Here is a 14812-nt window from a genome sequence, read left to right on the forward strand (position 1 = left end):
TAATAATATTCTTTTAATGTATTTTTGTGCAGGAACATCTGATTCTTTTGTAACAATACTACAGATGTAACTCTAAAGAAAACTAAACCAGAAGTGAATAACAAAGAATACATAATTAAGTAGGAATGAAGCCACATTACAGAGATTCTAAAAATACTGCAGTCTTCTTATGTTATAATATCAGTAATTGTCATTGTGGAAGAATTCATATATATTTCATAAGAATGTATTTCTGTTTCTCTCTGAGGCTTGAATTTTGATATTTTAGATTGCAAACCAAAATTTTTTTTTAGGTTGCCTATTCATACAGATCGAGAAATCACTGTTCAATTTGGTATGAATTTTATGAACAATAATTAAATCTCAGTACAAGTATTACTGCACTTTTTATATATTATTATTGAGTTAGGCAGCAAAGGAACATCAGCCTCATTTCAATATTCCTAGCTGTACTTCCTTTCATTGGCTTCATCAATGAAGTATTGTATGAAACACAGTAATAGGTATTGTTGAAAATTGGAAAATTTTAAAATGAAATTTTAAATGCTTTGTGATAACTGAATAAATTTGGAGAAATATTATAGCTACCTTAATGCTTCAGTGTTACATTCTATTGGAGAGGCTTTGATTTTAAGAGTTTTGTTTTCATCCTTCATCCTCAGAACTCCCAACTACATATTGGTCTCAGCACTTGAAACACATTTCGGATATGCTCAAAGCACTAGTAGAGGACACAAACGTTGGGTAAGCAATATAAGATCTTTGAACTTTTTGTCCTTTGCATGTAAGTTTGTGAAAGGTCATGTCATTTGAAGTTTTTAGCAGCCGCATTTCATCATTTTCTTATTATTCTCTAAGTTGGGCTTTATTTTTAAGAATAGGACTTGGATTACTTACTGAACCTGAGCTTTATAGCTTATAGCTATCTGCATAATGGAAATGCTTATTTGTTTATTCTTCCATTTCTCCCTCAGAACTTTTAACTGTATTTTGTGAAGGAGTGTTGCTTTCTGCAGGCTTGTACAAATGCCCAAACTGCAAACTTCCTTGTTTTCATAAATATATGACTGCCAGATTGCAGTATCATTTTTGTTGCATTAATCTCTGGGCTCCACATCACTCCAGTTTCTGACCTGCTGCCCTTGGGGTTTGTTTGTCTTCATGAATTATGCTTTGATAGGGGTTATTCTGGGACTGTATGAAAAGAATGAAAAAAACATACATCTCTATTTGCTGCTGCCTTGTAATTCTTTCTTACAAGGAGTATGATGAGACCTGACTTGTACAGGATACAAGTACTTGGATACAAGTTTGCTTAGGTCTGCTCTGAGATTTAGTTGTCCAAAGAATGTTGAACAGCTTTTAAATTCAAAGAAACAAAATTAATTTTGATTTTAAACTTGAAATATATCAAAAGAAACGTAGAACACCAGGGCCAGCCAGACTTGCAAAACAAGATCATAGAATCACAGAATCACCTAGGCTGGAAAAAATCTTTGAGATCATCAACCTCTGATCTAACACCACCTTGTCAACACCAAGTGCCACATCCAGTCTTTTTTAAACATCTCCAGGAACAGTGACTCTGCCACCTCCCTGGGCAGCCCATTCCAATGTCTGATTACTCTTTCTGTGAAGAACTTCTTCCTAATGTCCAACCTAAACCTCCCCTGATGCAGCTTAAGCCTGTGTCCTCTTGTCCTGTCACTGGTTACATGGGAGAAGAGACCGAGCCCTGCCTGGCTGCATCCTCCAATGAGCCTCCTTTTCTTCAGGCTAGACAACCCCAGCTCCCGCAGCTGCTCCTCACAGGACTTGTGCTCCAGATCCTTCATGAGCTGAGTTGCCCTTCTCTGGACACGCTCCAGCATCTCAATGTCCTTCCTAAATTGAGGGAAGAACTGGACACACCACTGGAGGTGTGGCCTCACCAGTGCCCACTACAGTGGGACAGTCACTCCCCTGCTCCTTTTGCTGATACAGGCCAGGATGCCATTGGCCTTCTTGGCCACCTGGGCTCACTGCTGGCCTGTGTTCAGTCCACTGTCAATCAGTACCTCCAGCTCCCTTTCTACTTGGCTGCTGTCCAGCCACACTGTCCCAGTTTTCCCCCTGGGTACTGGAACAAAGATACTTGGAACCGTGCTTGGTTTCAGTTAACTCCTGAGGGCCTTTTTTTGTTGCTGAGTGGCAGAAAAAAGCTTTTTGTTGATCCCTCTGAGGCCAGGCTGTCTGGTGGTAGCTTCTCACTTTCTGTATGAGCTGCAATTCAGTGCTTGCCTGTCCATCCCTGAAGTGTGTCAAACCTTTCTGTCCTTGGAGTGTGACCTGTAGCTGACCCTGACTTCTTAAAGAAACACATAACTCAAGCTTAGAACAAATAAATAAAACAAATATCATCCATCATAATGCATTACAATAATATAACCACGTCTCTTCTGCTGCTGAGCCCTTTCTTGGTTTATATATAGTCTTTTTCCCCCCTTTATTTTGCACAGTACACTAGTTTAAACAGTATTGTACTTGCCAAAATACACTGGCAAGTGTATTCTGCCACTCTGTTTCCTTTCCTATAATAATTATGTTTTCTACCAAACCCCTCCCAGTTAGAAAGAAAAGTGATCTAACATGTTTTAAATACTAATAGCCATGAGGAAACCATATTCAGTTTTCTTTTATTGCTTTATTCCTGATTCTGTATTCTTTTGACTTAATAAGATTTACAGAAGAGAAAAAAATACTGTTACACAGCATATCCTCTTGCTTCTCAGTGCTCCCTTTTTATACAGGTTGGTTTTCAGGGGTTTCATATTATACCAAATGTGAGTATGACAGCTGGAGAGTATAAATAGTAGGGATGAATTTTATTATGTATCTTTTCATACACAGTAATTTGTCACAGTTTTTTAGAAACTGCTGTTAAGGATAGTCTGTTGTACTGTCAAAGTTAATCTGTAGTAGCACTGGGTGTGTATTGTTAGATTCTGATTTCAGACTAAGCACATGGCTATATGATTAGCAGGTAAGGTATTTTCTGTTGAAGAGTAGTTTAAAACTTTTTTTAAAGTTACGTGTCAACTAACTTTGTAGTTAATTTAAGGCAATTAAAAGTGTTAAATAATGAGAAATACCTAATTTTATCTGTGTTGTTTTCCAGTTCTCTCACTGACCTCTTTGAAATATGGTTTTTGGTTGCTTGTTTTGGAGAATGGTTGGATATTGCAGCAGAACAATTACTGAAGGCTGCTGTAGAACCAGATGCTGTGTTGTGGCTGCTGGCATTTTACTACTGTCCTAAGAATGAAAATCAACAAAGGACTGAAACAATGGTGGGTAATGTAGTAATAGGAGTGGCAATAAGCAGTCAATGGTCTAATTATATCTTATTGCTGTAAAATAAATAGTGCACACCAGAAAAATGAAAGGTATTGACTTTACAAAGTCTCTCACAGTGGACAATTTGAAAGTTGGTTTTCTTTTTTCTGATTTTTTACGTTTAGAAAAGCTTTTTCCTCTAAACATATAGATCAGCACCCTCTTGGGTTTCTTTTGGATAACAAGGGTGTTTTTAATCATAAATAAAAATGCCCTAGTGATGGTATCTTCTAAATCAGTGTGGCAGAATTCAGCATGCCTGTGTTATGGCATCTTCTGAGAAGGAAATAAGAGAAATCACAGCAGTTGAAACCGTGAAGATACTTACCAAACACAGCCTTGAATCCTAATCTTGCCCAGCTATTCTGATTTCTCTCCAGTTTTTGGCATGTGATGCTGTAATAAGTATGTGGTAATAACATGTGCTGGGTTGGTAACAGAAGGAACAGTGCTCTAACCGTACACACTGTGCTGCACAAAGAGTGCTGGGTGTCTGTGTGTGCAAGCAAATGTTTGAAAGCCTTTCATTTAAACCTGTTACTCAAATCTGAAGTAGCCCAAGCATTTGGATATATGAAGCCTTGACTTGAAAGGCTGCAACTTGTCTAGTTTTCCTTAATTTGAAAATAGGTTCTGGTGGATTTAGAAATGCAGCTCAGTACACCACAGTGGTAAAAATCATGCTTTGAATTTACATTTAATGGTCCACGTACAACAGTGCATTATGCAATATTTTATTTCCCTTCCTTCTCCTCTTGCTTCCCAGAGGGCACTACAAATGCAAGATCACATCCAAATCACTTACAATTTTTTTTTTTTCTCTTAAATTTCTCATAGTCTAGAAGCAGGGGATAGGATATTGGCTGAGGAGAGTTAGGTTGGAGATACGGTAAAGTAAAGCAATCAGGGTTGTTTTTACAATGTAGTTTTGGAAAAGTAGGCAATATGTGAGCAATAAACAAGACTGAATGAAACTATTGCACTACAGATGGAGATGAATGTATGGAATATTGTTCTAACTCCACAGAATGAAATCACTTTGTCCCATATATGAAAGAAATCATCTCCCTTTGTATGGAGGCTAGCTTTGGAGCAAGCTGCAGGCCCCATGGCCTGCCAGCCCTGCCTGAGAAGCTAGCCTGGGAAATTCATGGGAGGATTCAAAACAATCCTCAAAGACACAAAACAGCCTGCAGGTGCTGTTTGTCTGTTCCTGTGTTTTCCTTGCAGGAGAAAGTCAGGGGGTGGTGAACCCCACTGACCAATGATGGTAATGTAGTACTTTACTAACCAATAAGAGTTTCCTTTCTGTACTCTTCACGAACTAGTCTATATAACATGACTGTAACAATAAACTAGAGATTCTTTCCTGTTCTGACTCCTTTGAGAGTCCGTGTCGTTCTTTCTGCCGTTCCCAATTAGAACGACACCCTTTGTATTCGCTATTCCATCAGCTTATTATTCAGTCATAACACAAGACAAACTTTAGAGATAAAAAAGCTTTTCTACTGACAACTCAGTGACTCATCTTTTCCCAGGGGTCTGATATTTCAGTTCATTATCATTCTTTTCTTAGCTATTTCATCTGAAACTTTTTTTTTTGTTTTGTTTTGTTTTGTTCCCCCCTCCCCCCCCCCCCCCCCAGGTCAGGCTACTTCAGAAGCATTCCCACACTTCATGCAAAACTTCTGCCTTTAGTTAGGTGTTTGGGTTTTGTTTTTAATTTATCCTTTGGCAGATTACCTCTCAGCTCTTTCAAATGCAGTGGTTTCCACCTTTAGGGTCTGAAACACTGAAGGAGCAAAATTTGGAGTTGGCACTAAGAATGAGATTTCTAAGGTATATGAGCTCTTGGAGCAGGACCAGGTACTCTCCATCTGCAGTCTCTGGCTCATATGATGCACAGAGGAATAAAAAATTGTGAGGAATTCCAGTTACCTTTCTGTAGATCATGGTATCATTTGTACTTTACATGTAGTTGTGGATTTAATGCAAGAATAGAAGCTTCTTCTGACTATATTAAGTGAAATTGTTAAAAGGGTAGGTCAATGTCAGATAAATTCCTGAAAAAAATTGTCCCAGTGTTTTTCCCAAGTTTTTTTCCTTGAGAAGCAGGTGTTCTTTTTCTTTGGGTCTGCAGTGGTGTATTTTTGTGCTGTTCCAGCTGATACTCATTTGCATTCTGTCTACAAGTTTTTTCAGTTAATTTTTAATACAGTGAACAGAGTTATTATTAGGATTTTTTAGCAGTAGTTGCTTATAGTTCTTTCTCTAGAGCTGCCAAAATCTTCTGCTTCCTAGCCCCAGTAGAAGTTAGGTTTTATTGTCTAGCTCACAACATAAAAACATAAGTTGAAAACAAAACAGGAAGAGGTTAAAGCACACATTCTTACCAGAACATTTTATCAGGCAAGGTCAGGATGCATGGGGATTCAACTGATTTACAGCAGCAATACTGAAATGAGCCCTTGAGGAGCTTTTGTTCTTTTTTCCACAATGCAAAAATTGGACCATGTTCTTCTAAGGGACTTTCTCCATTTCCTTATATTATTAAAAAGGTAAAATCCTGGCTTGGAGCCCTGTCTGCTTCATTTGTAAGACTAAAGGGAAAAAAAAGTCTATTCTGTCCACCTTTGTGTATGTGAATCAGTGTAGAAGAAACTTGTTACAGCCCTTCCTTCCCTGGTTTTCCCGCTGGTTAAATTCAAACTTTTTTCCTGTTTGAGTTTCTCTGAGGATTCAGTTTTCTTTTACTAAATAAATTCTAAGTAAAATACCATAGATTTGACCTTCATTCTTTTCTGATCCTTCATCCTTTGAAATTATTTCCTACAGGTAGAAGCTCAAGCAGTCTACAATAATCTGATGATGGTGTTCAGCTGTGCAGACCTTTCTGTCAAAGACCTGGAGGCTGCTGTACACAGGATAACGGGCATAGAGCAGTGTTGTAACCAGCTTCTTACAACACATCTTCTGACCAACTTTTTGCTCTTCTCAACTGGTGGGCATAAGATTGCCCAGGAATGTATTTACCATGTAAGTGTTTCTTCCCTTTTTTTCAGGTTAACTTAAACACATATTTATTTTACTATTTTTAAGTTTCTACCACTTAATAAAGAAAACACATAACAGCGAATTAAAGGAGAGTGTGACTACAACAGCCATATCTAACCTGCTACATATCTATTTCAGCTACAGTCAAAATATTTTGCATTCACTTCTTGATCTCACTGACAGAGTTGCTGTCGTCACTATACAGATGCCGAGACAGCTGAAGTCATAGCTTGCAGTTAAGGGATACCTACAGTTAATTTACACATGGTGTAGATTGCATGTGCAGACATTTTGATTTTCCCATAAAAATCAATCTTTAAATTATCACTGTTCGCCATTGGGTGGAACAGCTGGTTACAACTGATGTGGCAGAACCTTGGTGTTGGCAAAACCAGTGAGGAAAACAGTGTGGTAATTGAGAGAGGAGAAGAGAATGAAGAGCTAAGACAGTGTCTCTTAGGGTGTAAAATAAGATGAAGAGGAGTAAAAGGCTGGAAGCTTGCCACAGTATCTTCCTGTTGGTGATGAGAGCCTTCAGATATATTGGTGCAAGCTTTAAAATGTGTTCTTATCTCTTTAGATAAACAGTGCTATCTCAGTGTAGAATTAGAAATTTATTCCTTACTATCAAACCATATTCTTGTAAGAAGTGCATGCCTCCTCTGCAAGCAGGTCCAGGGCTAGTATATAGTTTCAATACTTCCAAAAGTTTTTCCACTCAGCAGCAGCGTGGTCTTATGTATAGACCTGTATAGAGTATATGGCATGTGTAAGGCATCTGATTTTGTGACACAGCTGGCTGACTAAAAAGACATAGCAGTTTCCTCTTTAAGAAGGGCTAAGGTATTCCTCACATCATAGGATGCACGTTCACAAATGATCAATATTCTTCTCAGCATAAGAATGTAACAATAAAGTTCGGGGGGGGGGTTGTATATATTTTTGCAGACTGCTATTTCTAGATTCTCTTCATGATGTAATGTACTAGCCTGCTACTTTAAATTCCTCCAGGAGAACCAAAGACACTCTTCAGCTTCTTTATAGATAGCAATATAACTAACTTTCAAAACTCTGAATATTTCCTGGAGCAGAGTGGTCATGAGCTGTTGTAGACCAGTTTGTTGGTTTATCAGTCTGATTAATTTTGACTGTATCTGTATAATCACCAATGTGTAGCTAGGCTCTCCATGTGGTTGGAAAAGGACTAAAGACAATATATGAAAGGCAGAATGGTGTGGAACTGTTTTGGGATGCATGGCTGTGGTTTGTTTTAGCACAGTAAACTGTGGTTTTAACACAGATAATGAGGAGTCAAGGCCCTCCTGATGTGCAAAAATTGCAACTTAGGGTCTTGTCCTGTTTTTTTGTCATCTTTTGGGGGAGGTATTTATTTTCACTTTTGAAAGCTTTACAGAATTGAATTGTTGCCCCAGATACACACTTCATGTGCTTTTAGTTCCTTTCTATGGCAATGACTTACAAATGGTTATACCATCTATCCGTTTGTGTTTCCTTTAAAAACTTTCTGGCCACTTGATTTGTTACACTGTAATTTGAGACAACAGCAGAAATCTCAGAGTTGCTTTGCTCCACTGGGATGTATGAAAAGACATACCTTGGGCAGAAGTTGGTTCTCAGATATGCAGTGGTGAGAGAAAAATCCAGTTTTCTTGCAAGTATTTCGAAGAATTCTTAGTATTTAGCAACATAATTGCCTAATTTAACCTTTTGTGTTTCCTTTCAGATTGCTGAGATAACTGGTACAAGCAAAGAAGTTTATAACCTTCTTATCCGTACTGCATACAGATTTAACAATAGTGGAGAAGAAAACCAAAGGACTGTGAAGCTGCTGAATGAACTTCTTGAAAAACTTATATCGAAAGTTTAGAATTTTAATGTCATCTATTTATCAAACCAACAAATCAGGTCTTTATCCGGGTGTCAGACTTCCATTAACATCTGGCACTGCAGGTTACCAAGGGCAGAAATATACCTATATAAGCTATACCTGCTAACTTACATTCTCTCATCTATATTGAAAAATAATCTGGTTTTTGAAAATGTTCATCTTTTGAAATGTAACAGTAAATATTAAAGATGCTTGAAAATTTTGTAACAAGAGACCTACATAAATTAAAGTAGTTCACTTATCTCCTTATTGTTTATTTGGCTGAGGATCAGTTTTTCTCCCAAATTACTCATGTGGGTTTTTTAAGCAAGTAATATCCAATTGCTTGATTGGGAAGTTGTTACTGAAATGTTTTGTTCTATGCTTCTGCTTTTATGAGACTAACGATGATCTCAAGTGATTCATGGTGTTCTCAGGAAATCAGTGAGTGATGTTTCCTGAACTCTTTTCTTCTTTTTGAAAATGTTTCCAAAATGAAACTCTTCCCAGATTTGCTAAATGTCGGGGTTTTTTTCACTATTGCGGCTTTCACAGGACAGTGTTCTCCTCTAAGTACTATACCAATAGCTGGTCTTTGTCAACAGATACTGCAGGCATAAAATTGCTTGCAATAAAGCCTACTTAAGAGTGTGCTGTGACTGATGCTGTTATTTATTCATTTAAGAAATATGGGATTTTTATTCTGACAAAAGAGGGCAAGTGAAGCAGAGGCATAAGGACATTTTCCCATTCGAAGGGACAGATTTCCTGTAAAGGTTGCAACTCACTGCCTTCATTTTTGTGTCCAGCAGTATATTGCTTACTTCTTTGTTTAGTTTTTTTCTCTTCTGCATAGACAGGAGATAAAAAATATGCAAGAAGCATGGACAGGTTATGGCTTATGTTTTTTACCCCTAGGAAAGTATTTTTCGCAAGATGTTTTGTGAACCTGTCTTTAGCTTAACTAGAAAAAAAAGCATAGAGAATAGTAGTGACAGAGCATCCTGACTTTTCTCAGTAATTTGTTCTCCTGTATTTCTTATCTGTAATTCCAGTGCTTATGCTGTGCTACTCAAAGATGCTACCTGGAACACTATAGTTGCCTATAAAATCCAAGACATGTATCTTAAATTAATAAAGCTTTTTGAATGTAGCATGTTTTTGAGCAAAGGGAAAGAAAAACAGTGTACTTAGTGTCCCTTGGCTGTAAGAAGTGGAAAGATATTTTCTGTTATGCTGTTAACTGATTTCTTACAATTTTGTTCCCAGTGAGTCATATTATGGAAGTTACGTGCCCTCTTAGTCCATTTGCTAGTGAAAAAATAACAAACACATAATGTATGTCTGCAAAGAAAGAGTTTTTTCTTATTTTTGATTTAAAAATATTTTAAAATAAAAATTCAGAAAGAAATACATAGCAATTTTTCTGATGTAGAAACTTATCACACTTATCTAAAAAAGTAAAATCAAGCAACCCAGTTTTCTGTTCCCTGAATACCATAACTGAAAAATATCAGATTAAACTAAATTATTTTTTGGTCATGAACTCAGAAGTATTTGTCTAGTGAAAACAGATGTTGAGTGCCTGTATTTAGAATGATAAATTAGAATGATAAACAATCTGAAATTTTAACCCAAAGGAAGAAGGACTATTTTTGTTTGGGGTTTTTTGTTTTGTTTTTGTTTTTGTTTAATGTCTAATCTGGTTGTTGGATATGAGGCTCTTTGGTTGTGTTTTCTCTATATTGTGCCTATATGTAATTTTAACTACATAGAAGAAAGATTAGCAAAGAGTTGCAATATCTATTTCTTGCAGATTAATTAGGTGAAAAGTATGGGCATTATGTTTAGATGTGTAGGGCAATTTTGGGGCTGGTGTCTTTTCTTTATCAGTGTTTTTATTTTTCCACTGAAAAAGTGCATGAAAATTCTTCTAACTTCCTTTAACAAAACCAATATGCTGATAAAGAAGGATAAATCAATTCAAGCAGGAAGGGAACGTACAATGAAAGCAGTAAAAACCGAAAATTAGTAGTGAATGGGTACATTCATGTTTTCCTGTTTGGCTTCTTAAGAAAAATGGAATGATTTAAATATTAAGGAGAGTTTGCTTGTTTCAGGAGGCTCTAAGGAAGAAACCTAATTGATGCTGTCTGTAATTTTAAAAAGATGCATCTGTACTGGCATTCTTTTTTTCTCTTTTTAGCATAGTTGTTACAAATCATTGGCATTTCTTTTTCCTTACTCTTTCACTATGCTTGACTTATGATCTAACTTTGATATAAGCTGTGATTTTGTGGGATGTTGAAGCTACATTTGTTAGTTTGCCAGTGGAAGGCTACAGAGCAATTTGAGTAATGGAAGATTTCTCATATGGTGGTTTCTGCATTATCCATGCAATGTGCATCTTTTCCTCTGTAATTGCTGCTTTCTGGAAATGTTCTTTGGAGCCTTCAAGGCTGTATTTTTTTGCTGAACCAGCCAATAAGTCCTGAAATCGAACTTCAAGTAGGTTGTTCCTTGCATTCTGCCCACAGCACACACCCTGGTTCTGGACAGTACGCTGAACATAGAGAACTTTACGAAGTTGCTCTGTTTCAAGGGTTGTTTTTTTTTTAAATAAGAATACAGACAGTAAATTTTACTTCTTTGTTGATTATGCTTCTTTTCAGTCTAAGACTGCTAAATTAGAGCTTTTTGAATTCTGCAAACTTTGCAGCATGGTGCTGGGTGGTTTCTGTGGATTTTCTTCAGGAAGAAAAAAAGGTCATTTCTGTGGCTTTTATTTAGTCAGGATCTCAGTACAGTGCCTATACAAAGCACAATGTATTTTATTTTGTCATGTATTGTCAGATACTGCAATTTAGCTGACTGACAGTAACATTTAATCTGTTACTTCTAGCATTTGTGATTAAGTTTCTGTACTCTCAGCATTCTAAGTGCCAAGACTTGTTAATAGACAGAGTGAGTTAATATTTGTTTCAGTGTGCCGAAGTCTGTGGTATATGTTTGGCTTGGCAGGGATACAATTCAAAAAAATTCTGAAGCATTAGTATTATAGAAATGTAGGATAAAGCATCTAGCACAACTTGCAGTTACTAAACGAAACACCGTTAAATTAGATTTATACCATTTCATTGCTGTATTATCTAATGTCAGAATACAGTACATAATGTTCTGTGTGAATGAGTAATGTCATACTCCATTAAAACACAGTTTTTCCTGTGATATAAGAAGCGTAAAGAAAGGTGAAAATTCAGACGTAGAAAGGCAGTTTTCTACTAGAACCAAGTTTGAAAAGTCAAAACCTGGAATGTTTTGAGAGGAGTGCTCCACAAGCGCACAGAGCACGTGCTTGAATTTTTTATGCTTTCCTGATAGTCTGCAATGGCTTTCTTAAACAACCAGCATGTTTTGTTGGGCAACACTACTAGTTAAGCCAGTGTAGCTGAGTGCTGGAGGCATCCCACAAGCACTTAATTCATTGCAGTGTTCAGATGTGGGCCTGCTTAAATCCACTTCTCTGGCAAGTTTTCCTTACTTGCAGTACAGTTTTTTCTTAAATGCTTGCCTGGATTTAAAAGATAGGCTCATGGTAGACATTCCATTTGCTGCCCTAGCAGAGAGCAGCTTATTCTGGGAATTTGCTATTAGTTGGTCCGTTCACTAGTGAATGCCACAGAGGTGTTTCCCTTCCTTGCACTGGCCCCCTTCCTTGAACCAGCTGTCTGGTTGCTGGAAAGGAATGAACCTCACAAGATCCTTCTGATGGCTTGAGTGTGCTCACTGTTGTCTGAGCTGCCAGGAGCCAGCTAGGATAAGCATTGCACTGCTGTCTGCCACAGAAACAAAAATTTGAAATGTGAGCTGGCTCTAGCTGAGTTGTAGTGATGTAGTTCATAGGCAAGGATGGTGCTTTAGTTCACATTCTATATTCTTGCATGTGTGTGAAGGGAGGGAGTGACAAAAAAGATAAAACCCACATGTTTGAAACTCAGCTCTAGGAATTTAGCTGTGATTTTTGTATTCAATACTGATAGAATTAGGAAGTAGAAATTCCATACATTCCATTAACCTGTGTATCAACAAGTAGCAGCAAAAAAATCCAGCAGTAGTGTCTTTAGTAGGTCTGCATATTTAACTAGCTTCACATCTCTTACTACTTTTAAAGCCTCTTCTTCTCTTCTGTACTGTCAGGTGATAGACTCATGTAATAAAAAAGTAGACCCTCAGAAACAATGACCTCTTTTCTATCTTTTTCAGTAAAGATATGTTAGGCCCATGAATTTTTGCAGATGCATAAATTCCATCTTGAAGAGATTAAGTTTTTACATATTCTTGGTTATGTGAATTACACTGTTGAGATGTCTCGTGTATGTGCCAGTTAGCCTGCATGTACAGCTCACTCCTCAACATTTTATTTCTTAGCTTGTGAGTTTACTTTGAGGCTTCCAAAACAGGTGCATGCAATATGTCATTTGCCTGCTACTGTTAAAAGTTTCCTTAATATTTCACTTATGAGAAAGCAGCTTGTTTGTTTTGACTAATGTTGCCGTAACTTCTATTTATGTATAGGTTTTCTGAAAATAGGACTTCAGCTTTCTTATTTCCAACTAACTTGGAAACTACTTGTAATGGTAGCTGGTGATACAGATTTCCCATCTGTACCATTGTTCCCTGGAGAGACTACCAGTAAGTGTTTAAGTGCTTTTAATCTCATGACTGTGCTGCACTTCCATATCAGCTTCAGATGTCTGTGAATAGAGAGGGGAAAAGTCAGTATCAGATTCCATGGAAGAGGAGAGAAGCCTTGAAATATGACACAGGATTAATTTATAAGATGGAAATCAGTGATACATGTCTGAATTCTGGCGCTTTGTGAGCTTCTAGCAGGGAGGACCAATAGCATCTTTTCTGGAAACATGAAGGAAGTACCAGTGTTTTTCTTCATAGACCAGTAAATTTCTCCAAGTTCATTGCAGACCTCACTATTACGTTTCAACTTTCTTGTCTTGTGTGTTTGCTTCTTTTCTGAAATACAAATGGCCAGTGCTGAGCAATTTGCTGCACAGCACACTTCTCAGGCCAGATTGAATTGCTGTAGCTGCTTTCTTTGAGTGGTTTGAACATGAGTGGATACTAAGAAAATGTCAAGCCCAAACCTTGCAATTAAGCAGTAACATCTCTTTTGGAAAGATAATTTCATTGGGATTTAAAGTCTTCAGATGACAGCTGTTGACTGTTTTTCATCATAGCTCTTCTGATCTTGATTTCATGGGTTCTCCTACTAATTGTATTACCAGAACAAGCTCTCAGATGCATCTACTCTTTAGGCAGAAGCATTGCCTTTTTTTTCTTTTTTTCTTTTTTTTTTTTTTTTCTTCCTTTCTGGCCAGGATCCAAGATGAATGGACAAATGGTAGATCCAGTCTCTTTTCTTTTGTTGTTTTTCTTTTTAAAATGGAATACCCTAAGCCTGTGTAAACATCATATAGCAAAGTTTAAGAACTTGCATATAAAATCAAGTATGGGCTGAATATCTATTTTTCTGCTGAGATCCTTCACTCATAGACTTGTGTCTAACCACACAGAAATCTGTAAATCAATTGTTCCCTGCTGATTTCTTCAGATCTGGCAAACTTGTTGTAGAAGAACGAAAGAACAGAATTTGGTATCAATGCTCTCCCTCCTCTGCTTCAAAAATCATGCATTTGAACAGCCCAGTTGGTGCACCACTTAAATGGTTATCACTGCTGTGGGACAGTTCTTCAAAATGAGTCTAAAATCCACATGCATTTAAAGAAAGTACAAAAAGAGCTGCCATTGACATCCTGCTGTGCCATTTTCATAATTTTCCTATCAATTCCATTTTCTTTTCTGAATCTGAAATAGAGTTTAGCTCTTGATTTTTCAGACATTCAGAGAGTAAGCAGGAGGAAGAACCATTCAGAAGGAGGACTTCCTGACTGCACTGGTCCTTACCACCTCTAAAACAACCAAAAAGCACAAGTCTTTAATAGTTGTTTTTCAAAACAAATGGGGGAATATTTTTTGGGTTTTGCATGTTATAAACCTGTGGTCCTGATGCTGAATGCTCTTGACTCAAAAATACTGTGCTACACTAGCTTTTAGCATTGAGCTTTGTTCTGTGGTGTAGAGCTTTTCTCTGTGTCACATCTACCCTTCTGCTGATGCTGGCATTACTTCATGCTGGTAATAGTGAATCAGCTAGCTTAGGAACTAAGTAAGACTGGTCTGTTTTCTAGTCTGGATGCTTTCTAATCCCTCCCTCCCTCCTGTAAGAAAGTTACATTCCTATGTTTTGATTGAAGAAAAGAGAGGTAAGTGCTGGGGAGAAGGTGTGTGCAGGAACTGTCAGTAGGATGGGCTTTCCTGTTCTTGTATAAAACAAAATCTTGTGATTGTTTATCTGAGTCTTCATCTGTGTAAAGAAGTACATTGGTTTAGGCTTAGATAATTTCCTTCTCAGAGGCT

The 14812-nt window shown here is 37.3% G+C and overlaps 1 protein-coding gene across 1 annotated transcript in view; it reads left to right on the forward strand.

The window, feature by feature from the left end:
* The window catches only part of FANCC (FA complementation group C), a 75685-nt gene extending 66253 nt beyond the window's left edge, over positions 1-9432 (forward strand). The window contains exons 12-15 of the mRNA XM_058828092.1: positions 663-744; positions 3158-3329; positions 6211-6411; positions 8174-9432. Of these exons, the coding sequence (XP_058684075.1) occupies positions 663-744; positions 3158-3329; positions 6211-6411; positions 8174-8317 (599 nt within the window). The 3' untranslated portion in view covers positions 8318-9432. The remainder of the gene's footprint in view (positions 1-662; positions 745-3157; positions 3330-6210; positions 6412-8173) is intronic.
* Positions 9433-14812: the final 5380 nt, after the last annotated feature.

Source organism: Poecile atricapillus, chromosome Z (genome assembly GCF_030490865.1).
Source record: "Poecile atricapillus isolate bPoeAtr1 chromosome Z, bPoeAtr1.hap1, whole genome shotgun sequence".
Lineage (NCBI taxonomy): Eukaryota > Metazoa > Chordata > Aves > Passeriformes > Paridae > Poecile > Poecile atricapillus.